The 19,630-nt window shown below is 34.1% G+C and overlaps 1 protein-coding gene across 5 annotated transcripts in view; it reads left to right on the top strand.

Annotated features, from left to right (window-relative positions):
* The window catches only part of CNKSR2 (connector enhancer of kinase suppressor of Ras 2), a 276,753-nt gene that overhangs the window by 125,261 nt on the left and 131,862 nt on the right, over positions 1-19,630 (top strand). For all 5 annotated transcript variants that reach the window (XM_038587046.1, XM_038587047.1, XM_038587048.1 and 2 more), the window contains exons 6-8: positions 7,758-7,877; positions 14,546-14,605; positions 17,396-17,464. In XM_038587046.1, the coding sequence (XP_038442974.1) occupies positions 7,758-7,877; positions 14,546-14,605; positions 17,396-17,464 (249 nt within the window). The remainder of the gene's footprint in view (positions 1-7,757; positions 7,878-14,545; positions 14,606-17,395; positions 17,465-19,630) is intronic.

The raw sequence follows: 19,630 nt of genomic DNA on the forward strand, positions 1-19,630 counted from the left end.
GTGGGTATGAGGCTGAGAGGACCCCATGATGGTGATCCCTGAGCCCAGGCCGAGGCTTCAAGGTTACTGAGGGACTGCAGGGTCTGGGCACCACAGGATGTTCTCACACACATCCATCACTGATGGACCATGCTGTAGGAACAAGACAAAACAAAATGCAACACTAGGGAACCTGAAAGAGAAGCCTCCTTCCCCCTGTAATGTTTCTTTAGCGCCCTCTACTGATAAGATCTTAACAGTGTGCTTTCTGTAAAGCAGACCTGCGGGAAGAGTCCGGACCATATCACAGAGCAAGCATCGAAGGGTGAATTTAGAGCTGAGAGCCAGTAAATCCATAATTAGCACAATGCAATCAGCTCTTTCCTCCCAAAAAACCACATTGGCAATTTTTAATTTCTCAACTATAAATGAAGACATTGCTCCCTGGTCTTAGCTATTTGTTCCCTTTCTGCCTGTAAACTATATATATAGTGCCTGGATTTTCATGAAGTTGTCTAATCATAATGAACTTCTTCAGTCTTGCTATTCGAGTCTAAAGGAAAATGGCATCCTCTTCCTAATAACCTACATCTTAGTTGAGCCACTGGTATGGCCAGACCCTTGTTAATTTTGAGCCTCGAATGTAGCACGACCCCTAATGAATGTTCTCTCAACTACCTGGGGACCCACTGCAAGTCGGCCTACCTTTATTTCTTGCCCTTGAGAGAACAGACAAATAGAATGGAGATTTTCCCAGATCAAATTCTGGTTTCCAGATGACTGTTTCCCTATCAGAAACCAGAGAGAGTGGAGCCTCCTGTCTCAACTTTAATTCAGACCAGGATGTCTCAGGAATGCCATTGGAAGTAAGTTGGAAGTATCATGGGTCCACTTCTTGCTCATCAGAGCTGGTATACACATTTGGGACTGATGTTCTCTCACTATTTGGTACTGACCTCATCATTTGCAGATGATGGTTATTTTAAAGTGTTATCGCCTCCTTTCCATTATCAGGAACACAAGGACAGCATGCTTAATGTCAGTGATAATAAGCACAAAGCCAAACTGATCACCTGCAACACTCCCGGTTGTGAAATACTTGAACATAATAGTTTGCATTTGAATCATTAGCAGATACTCAGTGATTGTTGAGTGGATGAATGGCTTTATAAAATGGTGGTGGTGGTTTCTTTTCATTTTGTTAGTTGTTAGTTGTGTTTTTTTCTCCACCATCAGAATTTGAAACCTAAAGGAATTGCAGAGTTTTCTAGGTCTTGTTGGAACAAATTTCATGTAACTTTCATTTATTTGTTCCTTACAGTTGCACTCTGAAGCTATTTGAAACTCTTAATCTTTACTGTATACAAATAGAATTTTTAATTTAGGTTAAAATTAAAATTTTATTCTTTTGTATTCGTTTTAAGTTTAAAAAACTGTCTCCTGGGGATCCCTAGGTGGCTCAGCGGTTTAGCGCCTGCCTTCAGCCCAGGGCATGATCCTGGAGTCCCGGGATCGAGTCCCACATCAAGCTCCCTGCATGGGGCCTGCTTCTCCCTCTGCCTGTGTCTCTGCCTCTCTCTCTCTCTCTCTGTGTCTGTCATGAATAAATAAATAAAATCTTAAAAAAAAGTCTCCCCTTCAATTCTCTTTATTCAATATGAGCAAGAAATTCTTCCTGTGTTGGAGAATGTTTATGTGGAATAATAGTTTTGAATACCAATCTAAATTCTGTTTGTGGATTTTATTTTCAAAGTTACCTATGATTGTTCACTCCTTGCATCTTGTTAGGGAACCATCATAACTAGAAGTACAAAATTATGGGATGCCTGAGTGGTTCAGCTGGTTAAGCATCTGCCTTCAGCTCAGGACATGATCCCGGGGTCCTAGCATTGAGCCCCACATCAGGCTCCCCACTCAGTGGGGAGCCTGCTTCTCTCTCTCTCCCTCTGCCACTCCCCCTGCTTATGTTCTCTTTCTCTCTCTCTCTGTCTCTCTCTCTCTCTCTCTCATATAAATAAAATATTTTTGAAAAAGTACAAAATTGTTAGCTCAACAGAGATCTGTTAAGTACTAAGATACTAAGAATACTATATTTCTGAATGAGGCTTTTATCATTTAGAGTTCTCACTAATATTAAAATAAATGTGTACTGTTTTATAAAACAAAACCTGTCTTGTTCAAAAATACAATGCAGGGATCCCTGGGTGGCGCAGCGGTTTGGCGCCTGCCTTTGGCCCAGGGCACGATCCTGGAGACCCGGGATCGAATCCCACGTCGGGCTCCCGGTGCATGGAGCCTGCTTCTCCCTCTGCCTGTGTCTCTGCCTCTCTCTCTCTCTCTGTGACTATCATAAATAAATAAAAATTAAAAAAAAAAAAAAAAAAAAAAAAAAAAAAAAATACAATGCAAATGCTGCCCTAAATTGGCATAGAATTGCATGATATATAATACTGAATTATACTAATATACAAACCAAATTAAAAAATTAAAACATGCTTTGTCCTCTAGACTATTTTAATTGAAATATTATTTATATTAATAACTTTTAAAGTGTATACAATATCAAAATAAAACTTTTGTTACTATTTCCATTTTATTGATAAGAAAACCTGAATCATTTAAGCTGTTCTTAAATTGTACCTTTCATATTATTGTTGCCTTCTTAAAATGTTTATACATTCGTTTGTTGTTTCCCCATTTTATCTTAGCTTTTATATTCTTGTCCCTTGTATATATGTATATACCCAAAACAAAACAAATGTCCTTTTGTAAAATTTTTTTTTTGGTAAAATCTTTTGTTAAGCTTATGAGCCTGAAGTTCTTTCATATGTCAAATGAATTTCTAATTTTCTAATCTAAAGATAGTTCCATTCATTTCTTCTAGAACACTCAGAATAACTGACCCAGTACTTCACTTATTTGGAAAAACATAAATAAAAATATTTTCAGTACCTCATTCATGTCTAAGTATGCTCCGATGCTAACCCACATAGGAAAAACTTCTTTCCTATCCCTTAGCTTTTCACTATTGTTTGTATCTAGAGTACTTTTGGTGTTTCCTTTTTAAAATACAATAGCTGAAACTTCACATATTAATTTAAAAAGTATTTAATAAAGTCAGCAATAACGAAATAATGCTGTTATTACTAGTTAATATATTAGCTAAAGGTTGCTGTTTCTCAAATCTCCACAGTGACTAAAATGTTGCTTTTACAACTGTTTTAAAACCATTTTGTACTAAACATGCTGTGCTCAGATTTTTTTTCCCTTTAGAACTTTTAGTTTTGGGTGAACCAGCCATACACATATGTGCAAATATATATATAATATAGTATGTATATAGAACATAATATGAAAACTTTCCATTTCATTCTGAAATATGTAATATTATATTAACTCATGACTGAAATCAGCATGAACAACTGTAGAGAAAAAAAGTCACAGTACCACTAATTCTAGCCCAGTACCCTTTTTTGTTTTAAAAGGTTCTTGAGTCAGAGTTAGCATTGTTCGTCAACTGCTATTTAGTCACTATTTTTTTTTTTTTTGTCACCATCTTGGGTAGCTTATAACAGAATCGAAGGGTCAATTATAATACTCATTGCCATTTTATGTTTCCTTTAGCTTTATTAAAGGTGTATTATTTACTGGGCTTTAATTCTAGGTTCAAATTTTTCTTTCTGTTTTTAGAATTTAAAATTTTTTGGCATGAATATTGCAAAAATAGCAGAAAAATACCCTTAATACAAATGATTACCAAGTCATCTTCTAGCTAGAATAGAGTTGTTCTTTTGCTGCTAAAATAACTTTAAGTTTTCCCAGAGAGCTGTGCCTTTCAGTCTCAAATCTACTACTCCTTATCTAAACTGCATTCTAAATTGCAAGAATGCTTCAGGATTGCCTTGTATTTCATTACACTACATAGTTTAAGTGTGCTATATAACATCCATTTAATACATACTTAGATTTTAAGCAATACAAAGTGAATTTGATCAAAAACAAGTTGAAACTTAAGGACTGAAATAAGAGATTGTAAGCATAAAGATTAAGAATTCAAGTCCTTCTTCTGCCAAAGCAATGACTTTGATCTGTTTATTTAGCCTTGCTTTCTCTTCTGCTATGCTGGCTATAATAATATCTACTTCAGGAAATTGTTATAAGGATAAATGAGATAATGAATATGAAGTATAACTGGCCCTTTAACAATGCACCAAACCGCTACGCAGTTGAAAACCTGTGTATAAACTTTTGACTCCCAACAAAACCTTTAACTATTAAATAGCCTACTGTTGACCAGATAAATTGGTGATCAACATATAGTTTGTATGTCATATAGTATATATAGTGTAGTCTTACAATAAAGTAAGTTACAGAAAAGAAAATGTTATTAAGGAAATACTAAGGAAAATACATTTACAGTACTGTACTCTAAAGATTCTGTACATAAGTGGGCCCACACAGTTCAAACCCATGTTGCTCAAAGGTCAACTATTTTACATTGTGCCAGACATGTGGTAGGTACTCTGTAATATTGATGTTCACTTATAATGACAAAATAGAGGATATATTTTCTTACCATCTTACAGTTAATTTTCTTTTTCTAGAATATACTATAAAGTAGTATAATACCCAGTAGATAATAATGTGCTTTAAAATGATAACAACATAATATCACATGATTTTACTGAATGTGCAAATTTACTTTTTACAAGAATGCGTTAAATAACTTCCCTGGAACTTTGCCTAGTATTCTTAATGTGGTTTCCTGCAGTGGCTTGATGTATGATGCAGTAATGAGTACAGAATTAGCATATAAAGCCAGACCATTTTATACTCCTTCTAATTGGCTTACTTAGTCAAGTGCCAAATACTACAATATAAAGGTTCTAGTACATTATCTCTAAAACAGGCAACAAGGTTCTAGTGGAGTTTCTTTTCTAAGTCTTCCCATTATTTTTTTTTCAAGATCTTTAATCTGTAAAGTCAACATTTTACTCATCTTTTGTATTCCAGCAGACCTTGCACATAGCAAGTATTTGGCAAACAAAATTGCTCAAGAAGAGGAATCTGAGAAAATGATTTGCAACTTAATACAGTGAATTTAATTGGTATTTTCTTTTTTGTAAACACATCTACAGTCTAGTATTTCTGCCTTTCCTCCTTCTACCACACTTCTAAGGGCTTCCAGTGCCTGAATAGGAGAGCTACTTTTGCTCATTACCAGTGTGTTCTATGAGGCCCTGAATGTTGTAATGTACACATATTGAGCCATTTATATACATCCATTACTTTCCTATCTATTTATGCACTGGATTCTTGAAATACTTCAATTTGTAGAAACTATAAAGGTTTCTTTTTAGTATACTGATTTAGATTAACATGTATTTATATGTTATATATATATGTCATATATCATTTAGATTATCATGTAATCCAAGTATCCTATTTAGAAACTCTTAAGAATCAACTACATTATCTCTCCTCTTGAGATAAAGAGAAAACAGGAATGAAAATGTACCCACACATGAGAGGAAAGGAATAGCTAAAAGATTTAAATCTGCCCCAAAGTGTTTTCTTTCCTTTGAAACAGCAGCGATTTAAAATGCAGCTGCTTGTTGTGTTAAGTGCTGCCATTCATTTCTTTTCCCCGTGGCTGCTGATGAATATTTTCAAGAAGAATTAAAACACACACACACACACACACACACACACAGAGGCACACACAACTGGCGTCCCAGGATATGCTACATAATATGTGAGACCTAGTGTAAAATGAAAATGTCAAGTCCATTCCTTGTTCAAGAACAATGGAGAATTCCAAGAGCACAACAGCAGAGTATAATACTAAGTGCAGGCCCCTGTGCAACTGCACAGGTCACGTGCCTCCATCTGGCCCTGTAGGATTCCCAAGTTCTGGGAGATGTTCTTCCTCTTGGCACTATGCTTAGCAGCTCTTCAGGGTAAATACGTTCATTATATCTGAGCATTGAGATTTAAACATCAGAGAGAGTAAAGAGATGTGAACTCTCCCATCGTGGCCTTGCAGTGTGATTACTGGTCATTATAACATGGTCAACAAAGCCATGTAATGAAGAATAAGGAGATAATTCATCTCATGAGTAAGGAATAAGCCCTTTGAAGGTAGAGAAAGCAACAGGGGAAAAATAAGCATTTATTTAGTATGTTATTTGGATAGAAGCCATATTAGGCTCTTTTTCATACATTAATACATACATTAACCTGATTAGTCATATGAACCATATGAAGCAATTTTTATTATCCTGTTTTCTACAAGAGGAAGTTGAGCCTCAAGGATATAAAATAACTTGCTAAGAGTTACACAGCAAGTAACTGGCAGTGTAGTGATTGCCCACATCTGTCTTCATATCAAGCCCATGTTTTTTCCATGGATATTGGTATCTTGCCGGCTGATGTCTGGCTCTGGAGGCTGATGGCTGCAATAAAAGTGCAGCCTTGAGAAGCAGATACAAACAGGAGTGTGATTACAAGGGAAATTTAGCTTGGCAGTTTGTTTGGTGTGAGGAAGCGGAACCTAACACAGACTGAGAGGCCATGGGCCATGCACAGAATGCAGCAAATAAAAAGAGAGTCCTTATTATATTGACCAGGCAGAGAGAACTGTGCTCCCTTACAAAAGAGCAATGCAGTGGTCACAGGACAAATGTAACATGTTGGAAATGAACAGAAGATGACACCTTGATTGCTGCAAAATAATAGCCCTTCCTACAGTAAAGGTAAAATAATAGTAACAATAATAAATAATAAACCAAACGATGGACACCAGGTTTTAGTAAGTACAGTGAGAGTCTGAAGTGTCTAAAGGCTGGTATATTTGAGGAGAGTATACTCCAAGCTCCATTCACTTAATGTTCCACTTTCTCTATAATTTTACCATGTCTCTTAACTGTATCATTATGGATATAACATATTTTAAATCTATTCTATAAGCAGCATGAATGGATTTATCCTAACCTAAAGTACTGGCTTTCTATCCTCAGTCCAGCCACTCTACTAAGTGTTAAACCTCATTTTCTCTTCAGTTTACTCAGTTCAAACTTACTGAGTACCTTATAAGTTACAGGATCTCTCTACCTGGTGTGGGTGGTAGGGGGGGAGGCGAGAAAGAGAAGTCAGAGATAAGTAGGACATGGTTCCTGCCTCCAGAGGGCTTCAGAATGAAATTATACAATTTCAGACTTCATAGAATGCTGAGAAACCAATATAGAGGAAATGGCAAACTTTGCCTGGAGGAGGTAGGAAACTTTATATACCAAGGTAACCTTGAGCAGTAAAGTCTAAACAAATAAGTAGGAGGAGTTCACTGAGGAGATTTGGAAGATTCATCTTCCTGGTCGTTACTGGATTTTTCTTTTAACTTTTCTGATCATGATCATCAATGTTTTGGAAATTATTGAGTTCAGTTCAATCCAATGGTTGTTTTCAAGAAGTTCTCAGATGATTAAGATTGTTTAGAAACAGTCATTTGATTTTAGGTCGGATGAATCAAATAATAGAAACAATACATAGCCATAACTCTCTTTAATACTTCAGTGTTTAGTTCCTATATCCATAATTTAGAATATAAATGTAGGGTGTGTGTGTGTATTCGCCTGAATACCTTTCTTAGGCAGATTTTGTAGAATAAAATGTCAACTACTTCTACCATTTCTTTTATTTATCCTTGTAAGAACATTAAAACAAAAAGTGATTCGTATGTTATATACAACCTGTGATTACCATAATTTCTTTACTTTCAGTGTAAAACTCTTTCTGGAGTCTGTGACCACATCATATCCCTGTCATCGGATCCTCTGGTTTCACAGTCTGCACACCTGGAAGTGATTCAGCTGGCAAACATCAAACCAAGTGAAGGGCTGGTAAGAGCTACCACGTTTGTCAAAGCTGCCATCCATCAGCGGACAGCTAATGATGTGGGAAAAGCAGCCTCCAAATATGGGAATCTATAAATTCTAACAAACTTTAAATATTTTGGTATTTTTTTCTAGAGGTAATTTAAAGTAGTGGGAGTTTGTCACGATAAGAAGTTTTATAAAGATAAATGAAAATGAAAAATAATTTAGAATGGCAATTTCTAAATTACCTTGTTTACTTTGGTAACAAATTAGCTTTTATTATATTCTTTCACCCCGCCCCCTACCAAAGTTCTTTAGGTTTAAAGGAAGTTGAAGAGTTTTATACTAAGAATCAGTGTTACTTGCCCATGCAAGTAGGTGTTTTGTTTGTTTTGCTTTGGTTTGTCATGGTTTTAATAGGGCACTTTTCCCTTAAGTTGTGTAAGCCAAACAAACACGATATTGTTTATAACTCACATCCATTATTTCTTACAAGAGTGAGTAAGCAGGTGGATTTTGCCAAAACTAGGCTGACATCTAGGAGATGTAATTTTTATTGTGTAATAATGAGGATAATCATATATATTTTATTCACTTGATTAAAGTTGTATTGTTATAAATTTAAACCAAAGGAGAGTTTTTTCTTTAATAGGCCTCTAGAAAGAAAGCATATAAAATTATTATTAATGAGAGAGAGACAATAAACAAGAAACTGGCTAGAGAACATCTTACCCAATACACAACTATGATTTGTTAGTTTGGTGCTGCAGTGTTTCCACTTTCTCGCTGTGGATGAATTTTCCTGGGATATAATTATTCATATTTTAGAACATAGAAATCTCGGAAATAATATAATTCAACTAATATATTCTAAAAGATCTCTAAGTTTAACTTTTTATGTGGCTTTTCTTCAATTCATAACTGATTTTTCAGAGTGAGGCCATCTATTCGACAGAGTGACTTTCTGCTGATATTTGGCAAATTACTTTTGGTAACTATAGTTTCTCCATGCTTTTGTGGCTTTTATCAGTGTTTTCCTGGGAAGATGGAAATCAGTATTTCAGACATAGCTAGCAAGTATGTCATCATCATAGCTTCTGAGTGCAATATCAAAATTTTTATTTTTAGATTTTAAGTTTTAAGAGCTTATTTTTTAGCATTTATAAACTTATTTGAAGTTAAATTTATGATTTTAAATTCTTACTGTTCCTTTTGGTTATCTTTACACAATCCAGTTTCATTTAAAGCATCTTTCAACCTATAATATTAAAATTTTTCCTTTCTGTATTCCCCTTTTCAGTGGTTATAAAGGAAAAAGAATCTCTCTCAGCATGATTTGTGGAGTGAGAAATCAGGAATTAATACATACTCTATTAGACTAGGAGTCAGGACACTGGGATACAAATTACTTACATAAAATATAACTGTGAGTGTGATCTTGAGGAGATATGGAGGAGTAAATTTAACCTTCTTGGCCTTGCTATTTTCATGTGTAGAATGTTGGGGACAGAAAGGGAGAGTGAGCTAGATCAGCCTTAAGGTTTCCTCTACCTCTATGAGTTTGCAGTGCTAAGGACAGTATTTGGAGAAAAGAGGAGCCTGATTTTTTCCCCCACTAATTTCCACTGAAATCGTGAGAAATAGTAACCACGTCAAGTGAGTCAATTCAGTGCTAATTAAAGGACTTTAAGAAATCTTCATGTTTTTAGTGAAAGGTATAGCCCTAGACACATCTTTTATTTTTTAAATTTGAAAGAGGTAGATGTAAGTCTGCTCTTTGAAACAGATTCAGTTAGTCTGAGAAAGATCTGGAAGAGAAAAGAAAATACATGCGTGCTTACCATTTGCCAAGGGTTTTCTCACAACTCTTTACTTTCTTATTTTTGCAAATGAGAACAATGGAATCACAGATTTTCACCAATTTGCCCTATGTCACATATGTGATATACAATAGAGGTCAATCTCAGTGAAGTATACCTTAACAAAGCTTTTCCTATTATCACACATCTAAAGTTGGAATCGCCAAAGGGAAGTACAAGAGGTTTAGGAGGGTAACTTTAAAACCGGAACCATCTAGAGAAACAATTTTTAAAGGACACTTGGCAGCATTTCATTGGGAAAATATTTCCAAGGGGGGGAAGAAAAAACCAAAATGTTGACTATTAATAAAAAGTGAAATAAAATTTATATTGTGATTCATGTTAAAGAGATGCCCAAATAGAAATTTTATATGATATTTTTTTCATTTTAAAAATCAGATACCATTAAGCAAGTTTAATCAGTCATGTTTGGAATAAATAGATCTGAGGACTTTGGTAACATTTTTAGCGTGTGCTTAGACATAGGAAATGTCTTAATGGTAAATGAAGGAAAGAAATAGAGGTGGGAGAGTACCAAGCTTTAGGGAAGTTTAATTAGCTTAAAACATCTGCAGAAGGTCTTCTGCCAGTTTCAGAACAACATCTTTCATAGGCAAAAGGTAATTGCTTGGTTCTTCCACTGATAAACTGGATAGATTATTCATCAGCTTTCCACCTAATTAATCAGATCCCCTGGGATTTCTTAGTTAAGAGTCCTAAGCGTTATAACGAATGATGGGAAACATAGTTATGATTAAAACCTGCAACTAGCCTCTAAAATGCTTTTAAACGACAATGATTAGCAGAAAATTAAAGGAGGGAGAATGAAAGCTATTAGAACATAACAAAACTAGATTGGAACCAAGAAATGAGTTGAATAGAGAAGAAGGGGTTCGGAGGGACATCCCCTGGGGAAGCCTCTTGGCCTCCGAGAGCTCTTTTGCTATTAGACTTGGATTATCCTCAAATATGCCTTACTCCATTGACTTGATTGTGAGGTTGCTTTGGTGCGCATTGGTCAACTGACATTCGGAGACCAAGTGAAGCAAATGTCATTTTGGCAAGCTAAGCAGGAGAGAAGGAGCTATTCAAGTCAGCTCCAGAATTAATTAATTGTTTTTTTTTAAAAAAAAGGAAGAAAGAATTAAGGTTTTGATGAAATGAAAGGCCAGATTTGTCTCACTTCCAGAAAAAAAGCCATTTGAATTACATGTCCTCCTGCTGCTTGACCCTTTCTCAGAGGTGAACAAGTGATCAGCTGTAGTACTGTGGACTCTTCATTATTTGGAAGATGATTAATTTGAAACTCATCCAAGCAACTTGCTTCTTTTACTTTCTTTGAGTACCTGACGTTTTTGGCCATTTTTTCTCATTAATACTACCAGAGGGAGGTAAAAAGAATGAAGTCAATTTTGATTATTAGAAGCATTTATTAAGCAAATGGTTTATTAAGCAAATGGTTTATTAAGGTTAGAAATGAAAATATCGCATAAAACAGTATCTTCATTCTTTGAGGCATTTAAAATTGCTTACATGAGGTTGTTAGAATTGAACTTGGTATACATAGTTATATCCTCCTTTATTTAAGCATTTAAAAAAATTTTATCCATCTGAAAAAAATTTACTTTAATATAAATCATAGAACATTTTATTATATATAAACAATGATGAGATATTCTTCCTTTAAATAACAGATACCTGCTTTAGCTTACAATTGCCACTTTTGAGGTTCCTGATGTGTGCAATAATTGCACACTTATTTTCCTTCCAGAGGCACAACTAGATTATGTCCATGAGTTTTTATTATGGCTATATTGCTTTTTTTAAACATTTATCCTAGGATATTAGACTTTCTCTATAACCTAATCATTAATGAAACTATTTAGAGCTCTTGTCACACCTTAATTCATAATCAGTAATGATCAGTGTTACAAGAAATGTAGAGAGAAACAAAATCTTTTTCAGAGAAGATGAGTCAATAAAATAAATTTGTGTAATATGAAACACAGGTACTCTTTATAACCACACTGCACATAGTACATGTGTGCTAAAGAGGTCTCAGTCTCTTAGAATAGATGTTAAACAGTGAATGGTTGACTTTAATACCTACAGTTGCCAAATATTATGTTATAATAAGAAAACTGAAGGTGCACAACTCTCCTGTTAATGAACTGATAAATCAGGAGCCTCAACACACTCTAGTGGTGTTGAGTGTGTGGCATGAAGTCAGACTACCTAGGCTTGAAACCTAGCCTCATCCCCTTGGGTAGACTCCCCAGCTTCTCTGGGCCTCAGTTTTCTTATCTCTAAGACAGAAGTAATGATAGTTTATACCACATAGGCTATTGTGAAATAAATATGAAACACTTAAAACAGTCCTTGGCACATTGTAACCAGTTGATATCTGTGATGATGGTGATAGAGAATGATAAGCCATGATGACTGTTTTGTATATCCAAGTGATATATACTGTTTCTTTCCCTGTCTTTTCCCACTTTATTCTCTCACGGTCCTTCTGTGTAAAAATAACTGAAATAAAGCAGTGTTTAGCTCTTACAAATATAATTAAGATCCTTTATTAATCTGATGTGATTTTGTTAATTCCTGGAGGCAAATGATGGCAAGAATCTTGTCCTCTTCTAGGTTCTATAAGAGCACCGTTATATTTACCGCCCCCCATAAATGATGGGATAAGTATTAGCTTAAGGGACATGTGGGTGGTTCAGTGGTTGAGTGTCTACCTTCAACTCAGAGCATGATTCTGGGGTCCTGGGATCAAGTTCCACCTCGGGCTCCCTGTAGGGAGCCTGCTTTTCCCTCTGCCTATGTCTCTGCCTCTCTCTATATATATTTCTTATGAATAAATAAATAAGATCTTTTTTTAAAAAAAGTATTAACTTAAAAAGTAAGTATGCTGTAGACTTGTCACTGGCGTACGGTTGAATATTACCATATGGTCATAGGCAACAACTACTAGACAATTTCTTAATTAATTTCTATATGTACTTCTGTTGAGGTTATTTTATATGAAATAATGAAGTTGCATTTAAAACACTAGAGTTTACAGGTAAATGAACACCTTTTAAATTACATTCATTTTGTTTCACTTTAATCATCCAGGCTCAATCATTTTTGGAACAGGTACCAACGTTTTAGACATAAGACATTACTGAAATGACTTAAGAATTCAAGCCTACTCAGTTTTTTAATAGTACCATCCCATGAACTTTACTGCTTCTTGTTTTTTATTTCTTACTTATTTTCAACGGAGATACATGTACATTTACTTATCTAAATATATAAGTAGGCAAATTGAATTTAAATATTTTTAAATAATAAATGTATAATTAACCGAAAGGTATGGGAAATTAATATTTTAGTAATTGCCTACATAAGTACTAAAATTAGTGCTTTTCTGAAATATTGTTGGTTATTGTTAAATCCATTATATTGTAGGCTTTGAGTTTATTAAAATTCATATTTTTTATTTTTGAAATCAATATTTTAAAATGCAAAGCACTAGTGTATGTAAAACTTCGGTAATTTTTTTTTTCCCAAAGAAAAAAGTAACAGAATCTTCCTTAGGGAGGAAAAAAAGCCATTCCATGAATCATCTTTTTTTCTTACTTACTTAAATGAAAATATTTTAATATTTACAATGTGAATATTTTCTTTTTTTTTTTTTTTTTTTTTTTACAATGTGAATATTTTCTTGTGATTTTTTTCAAGTTCTATCACTATCTATAATTTAAAGTTTTTGTTTGGGATGCCTGGGTGGCTGAGCAGTTGAGCGCCTGCCTTTGGCTCAGGGTGTAATCCCACATTCCAGTCCCACATCAGGCTCCTTGCATGCAGCCTGCTTCTCCCTCTGCCTGTGTCTCCCATAAATAAGTAAATAAAATCTTTTTAAAAAATAAAGTTTTTGTTTGTTCATAAAGCTTACATAATTTCAGGATTTCTAGATAATCTTTCAATTGTAATCAAGCATTTTCTAAAATAGCTTTATTAAGTGGAAAGTGGAACCTCACTCTCTTTTTTAGGAGGAGGGCTTGCCACACATTAACTCTTAATTATTGATATATAAGTGATTGGATATAATTTTTAAACTTTATCAATGAGAGGGCACCTGGATGGCTCAGTGGTTGAGCATCTGCCTTTGGCTCAGGTCATGATCCCAGGGTCCTGGGATGAAGTCCCACATCGGGCTCCCCATAGGGAGCCTGCTTCTCCCTCTGCCAGTGTCTCTGCCTCTCTCTGTGTCTTTCATAAATAAGTAAATAAAATCTTTAAAAAAAACTTCATCAATGAAAATAAAGGCAGGAAATATAGGATTCCATAATAGAGCTATAGAAAAGTTTATATTAACAATATTTTATTACTCTTCTTCTCAAGTAGTACTTGAAGTGGCTCTATAGAAACCTACTTTTTGTTGTGTAATATGTATTAAGTATAATACACTAATAACTAATATTTGAATTTCCCATTATAACTTTTACTTTGCCACAGAACAAATAATAAGGACAGTTAGGGGAGTGAGTTGTGTTCTTTCTCCAGAATACTGAATTACCATGCTACAATGCTACAATTTATAAGTGTCACAGGCAATTTACTTATCAAGTAATTATTTGGTTGAGTACAGGCTTCTTCAGGCAAACTTTAGAAACCAGAACGTTCAGATAGGAATTTTTTTACTAGTTTAAACATAGCATCATTGAATATGGATTCATGGGACATGTGGCAATTTTGATAGGATAAATTTTTTTTGTAAATGGGATTATAATATACTTGAAAACATTCCAATCACTTCACTTTTTTTCTGATGCTTTTTCTTAGGGTATGTATATTAAATCAACATATGATGGCCTCCATGTAATTACTGGAACTACAGAAAATGTAAGTATTGTAACATTTCAGACTATAGTGTGTGTTTTGCTTTTTATTATTAAACAACTTATATATCTCACATAATTGAAATTGACTTCTGAGGACATGAACAAATAAGGAGAAAAAAATAAAAAGACACATTGAGTTAGTAAGTACTGGTTTGGGAAGAATTTCAGTCATTTTATTTAGTTTAGAGTAACTATTTACCTAGAGTAAATCAGATGTTTTCTGTTCATAGCCAGAGATCTGTCTTTGTTATTTTCTGGTTTATGACAAGTTATTTTGACATCTAAAAGAATCTACTTCCATCTGTCAAATAGGTTAGTTATATTAAGAAACTTATAGAAGAAAGAAACATCAGATAATTCAGTCTTTCTGAATACTGCATTATAATTCAGCTCAATTCAGTGAAGAGCCAGCATGATAGAGCTCACTGGTTTTCACAACAGAGTCCCTCCCTGGATCAACAGCATCAGCCTCCCTTGGCAACTTGCTGGCTCACTGGTTTTCACAACAGAGTCCCTCCCTGGATCAACAGCATCAGCCTCCCTTGGCAACTTGCTGGAGATACAAAGTCTCAGATTCCACCCCAGAACTACTAAATCAGAAATTCTGGAGACCAGCCTGTTTCTTAATAAGAGATTTTGCTTTAACAGGTGCTTCTGAGACATTCTCAAATTTGAGAACCACTGCAAGCAGTGGGTTAGAGTCACTAGGTTCCAGAGTCCTACAATTAGTTCTGCATCTTTTTTTTTTAGTTCTGCATCTTAATGGTAGTATAATTTTTGGCAAGTCACTGACCCTATTATTGCTTTAGTTTCCTCAGCTATAAATTGAAAATATTATCTGCACTACACACCTCACTAGGTTGGTGTGAAAATCAAATAACCTAATAGATGTAAAAGGCTGTGCTATAAAGAGCTACAGAAATGTGAAGTGATCGTATTGAATCTGAACATGTCACTAAAATAGATTTGAATAGTATAATAAATCATTATTTCTCCATTCAGTTGTCCCAGACTTCCATCTTGCTCTTAAGAAGGTGCTGAGCTTTGAATATTGCTTCTTTTAGAAATTCTGACAGGTTACATGTTTATGCTGTATTCCTTCAAGGAAGATTGGGGTGGAATTGGTTAATCTCGAGTTTTCATAGATCTCAGTATTTTACCAGCATTTTCTTTTTTAAAAAATCAACATTCTCTTCATCTAATTCACTTACTATGTTAATCATTTATTGCCTTTTTTCCCACTCACTTCTCTTGGTTTCTTGAGAATAGTAAAAACACATAATATACATTGCAGTTGGATTGCTGTACTGGCTTCACATTTGGTATTAAATATGGGGTCAAAATAGCAGTTATATGCATATTAGCAACTAGTTACAATTTTAAAATGGAGTGAGATAATGTATACTATACTCCTGATCACTAATTGATCATTCTAATTTATTTGTACATTCCTCCAATCGTTCATTTATCTATTTGTTCTTGTAACAGACCTTTGCTTCATATCTGCTATGTTCCAGGCATAGGGCTAGGTCTTGAAAGAATTTTTAAATTAGGTGTATGTGTGTGTGTGTGTAAACAGGTAGTAAAATTTGTATAGATAAAGGAAAGAATCATCAATGACACCAAATAAAACCAGAGAAGTAATCACAGATATGATTTTGAACTGTATCTTGAAGAATTGATAGAAATGCACCTCTGAATTGTGTGGGGTCTATATAAAAAAAGTTGAGCACTATGTACTCCTCATATTCATTACTCAGTAATATTTGCTAAATGGGTGAGTGATCATATAAAGATTCAGCCTATGAGTAGTAAAGATATGAACCATATATTAATGGCTCATCATTTAATTCTTTTTTCTCGAAATATTTTACTAGTTTTGGTACCTCAGTCATTTATCATTAGGAGATCTATGCTCAGTCTTAATAAAGCTGCTCACTAAAGTGGTTAAGTTATTTTGCTTTGCTCTGCCCTACTTTCTTAGTTTTCTCTTATGTAAAATGAGAAGTTTGGACAAAATGATCTCTAGGGTCCCATTTAACATTGAAAGTCTGTAATTTATATGACTTACTTTTTTTCCTTATCTATGAAAGAAGTTGCTTCAGTTTCTTTCAATTTTATATGCCAACTATCATTTTCTTTTATATCATGACTGGAACCATTGGCTTGATATTTTTCTTCTATACTCTTCTTTAAAAAGATCAATTGTGAGCCAGATAGCACAGGGACTGAGTATAGTTATAGCCCTATTACAGTAATAATTTACAAACCTTTCATAATTGTAGCATGGTACTTGTCTGATTTGTTAATATGCCTAACTCCTAAAGGTGCTATAAAAATTTTTTTTCTTGTTGTGATACCATTCTTAGGGTTGAGCTCATATCCTAGATGAACTACCCTCTTAAGAGTATACTTATATTATTACTTGACTAACTGGAATTCTCTGGAATATCCTCTTATCTTGAATTCTGACCTATGACAGATCATTCTTTTGTGAATTTCAAAATTTGTTGAATTGAGGTTAATATTACATCAAGACTTTGTTTTGAAATAATTGGAAATTGGAAGTGAATAAATAAATTGGAAATCACGTTTAAAGTAAATTCTGCTTTCTATTATTAGTTATCTATACAGTGCCAATAATACATTAAACACTAGTAATCATTTTTAATTTTTTAAAGATTAATTTCTTGATCTAATTTAAAGAGGTGAACGTATTGTAGTATTTTCAGGTGAAGGAAATGACTGGTAAAATTTATGTTCTTTATCATTTCTGTTATGTTAATTTTAGTCACCTGCAGATCGGTGCAAGAAAATCCATGCTGGCGATGAAGTGATTCAAGTTAATCATCAGACTGTGGTATGTATAATTACCTTATGAGTCAGTGGGAGGAACTGATATAAAGATTTGCTAAAGCTTTCAAAGAATACCAATAAAATGAAATGGCTGTTTGTACAAAATGATCGAATAGCCTTCTTTAAGATAGTTGAATGAATATTCTTAATTATTGGACAGACGATAAGGCATAGTTTTTAAAAAACATAGTTTTAATATAAGGCTTAGAAATACTAGTGTTGGCTGAGGTTAGATGTGCATTTCTATATAGACAGGTGCAAGATAATGTTATACACCCCATGAACCAAGATAATAATTTGGAGCTAGAAATTAATGTGATGATGCACGAAATTCAACATTTCCTGGATAAAATTTACAAGTTTTACTCTACAAACTATGGAATTACCTAGTAGGTATGTTTTGTAAGGGCATACATTCATTCATCTACTTTAACATTGATTTGCTCACTGAAGTGTGTGGTAGATTGGCTTATTTTAAATGTCAGTTTTTTGAACAATTTAAACATTAATAGCCAAATTGGCTCTTCATTTCCCTAAAGGGGACAACAGTTTTTGTTTTAAAACTGTTGCATGTAGCTACATAAGTTCATAAAATTTTCTTGCTCTGTGAACCTCACAAATCCCTTTCCAGGCTAAGATCTTGACAGTGGATTTTTGTGTCAATGGTAGACTTTCAAGGGCTATTTTTCTTATTGTTAGGTTTAGAAAATGAACATCACATGATTTTCACTTTGGGCTGTTTTCTGTCTCAGTTGATTTACTTTTGTCTTCTATATCTGCCAAAATAAAGTGTATTCTCTAAAACAAATTAAGTTAAAATAATCTGTTTATTAATATAACAAACTTCATTTGAAAAAAATGTTGTTTTTTTTTTTGGTAAATATTCTACTATAGCTCACTAACCCTTCAGAGTGGATAATTGTTTCCTAGTGTACCTTTTAATTAAATTTGTTTTTGCCCATTCTAGCGATAGAAGAAACTTTTAGAAGGAAAGGCTATATTTTGGGGGTAAGAAGACTGGTGTGAAAAACTCCAGTCCTTTAAAAAAAAAGAAAAAAGAAAAAAGAAAAACTCCAGTCTTTCTCATTGATTCTGATGTGAAGGTAGAAGCCATTTCATTTTTGGCCTTGAGTAAACTGAGAACTTTGTAATATTGTGGAGAGGCTCCTGAACACTGATAATTAAAGTTACACTGTTTCTTCAATGGGTTCATTAACTAAGTGAATTAAAGTTAATCAAAGTTTAAAAAATTAAACATGTAGGTGTTAGGTTAATAGTAATTAATGCAGAATTCTGGTCATCAGCAAAGCCTTTCCACACTATGACAAGTTTTGATAATGAGAAAGTTGTCATTACTAGAAACTATACAAAGTGGTTGTCCTAACTAAAGTTTCTTGTCCTCTAGGATGAGGCTGTGGGCAGTGGGATAAAGCAGCTGCTTTAGTAGACAAGCAGCTTCTCCCTTTTGTAATGCTCATGCTGCCTCCATTTTTGCAATGTGACCTGAACAAATATGACATCTGTTCAATAGTTGGGACCAATTTCCGGTTGGTCAATTCTAAGTGGGTAGAAATTAGTCTCTAAGGAAAAATAAAATTGTTTAAAGGATACTCTTTCTGGTGCAAAGATTCTGATGTTTGCCAAATGAATATGAAAGTCCTTAAAGGACTGCAAGTGAACTAATAAAATCTATATGGGTTGGTGATACTTAAATACTGTGAGAATGTATAAATACATCTTTGCATCACAGGAATATTCTAAAATATTGAAAATGACATAGAATGATGGTTGGGAGAACTTGCTTCCAGTTTTTGCTCTGAAATTGACTGATGGCTTTAAGTGAATCATAGTAACTATTTAAGCAAAAGCTTATCTTTTTATAATAATAATAATAATAACAACCAACGTTTACTGAGTTCTTACAGGTGCCAAGCATCATGTTAAGTACTTTACATATTTTATGTCACTTACTACTTAAAATAATTATACAAAGAAGGTATATGTGGGAATTGAGACTCAGAATTAATAACTCACCTGCAACTCTGACTCCAAGGTCTTCGTTTTTTGGATTGGGTGGGGGAAGGGCAGCAAGGGTAAGAGAAGAGGAAAGGAAATGAGAATTTACGTAACTAGGGCACTGTATCAACTGAAGTCAAATTAGAAATGGGTT

Source organism: Canis lupus, chromosome X (assembly GCF_011100685.1).
Source record: "Canis lupus familiaris isolate Mischka breed German Shepherd chromosome X, alternate assembly UU_Cfam_GSD_1.0, whole genome shotgun sequence".
Taxonomy (NCBI): domain Eukaryota; kingdom Metazoa; phylum Chordata; class Mammalia; order Carnivora; family Canidae; genus Canis; species Canis lupus.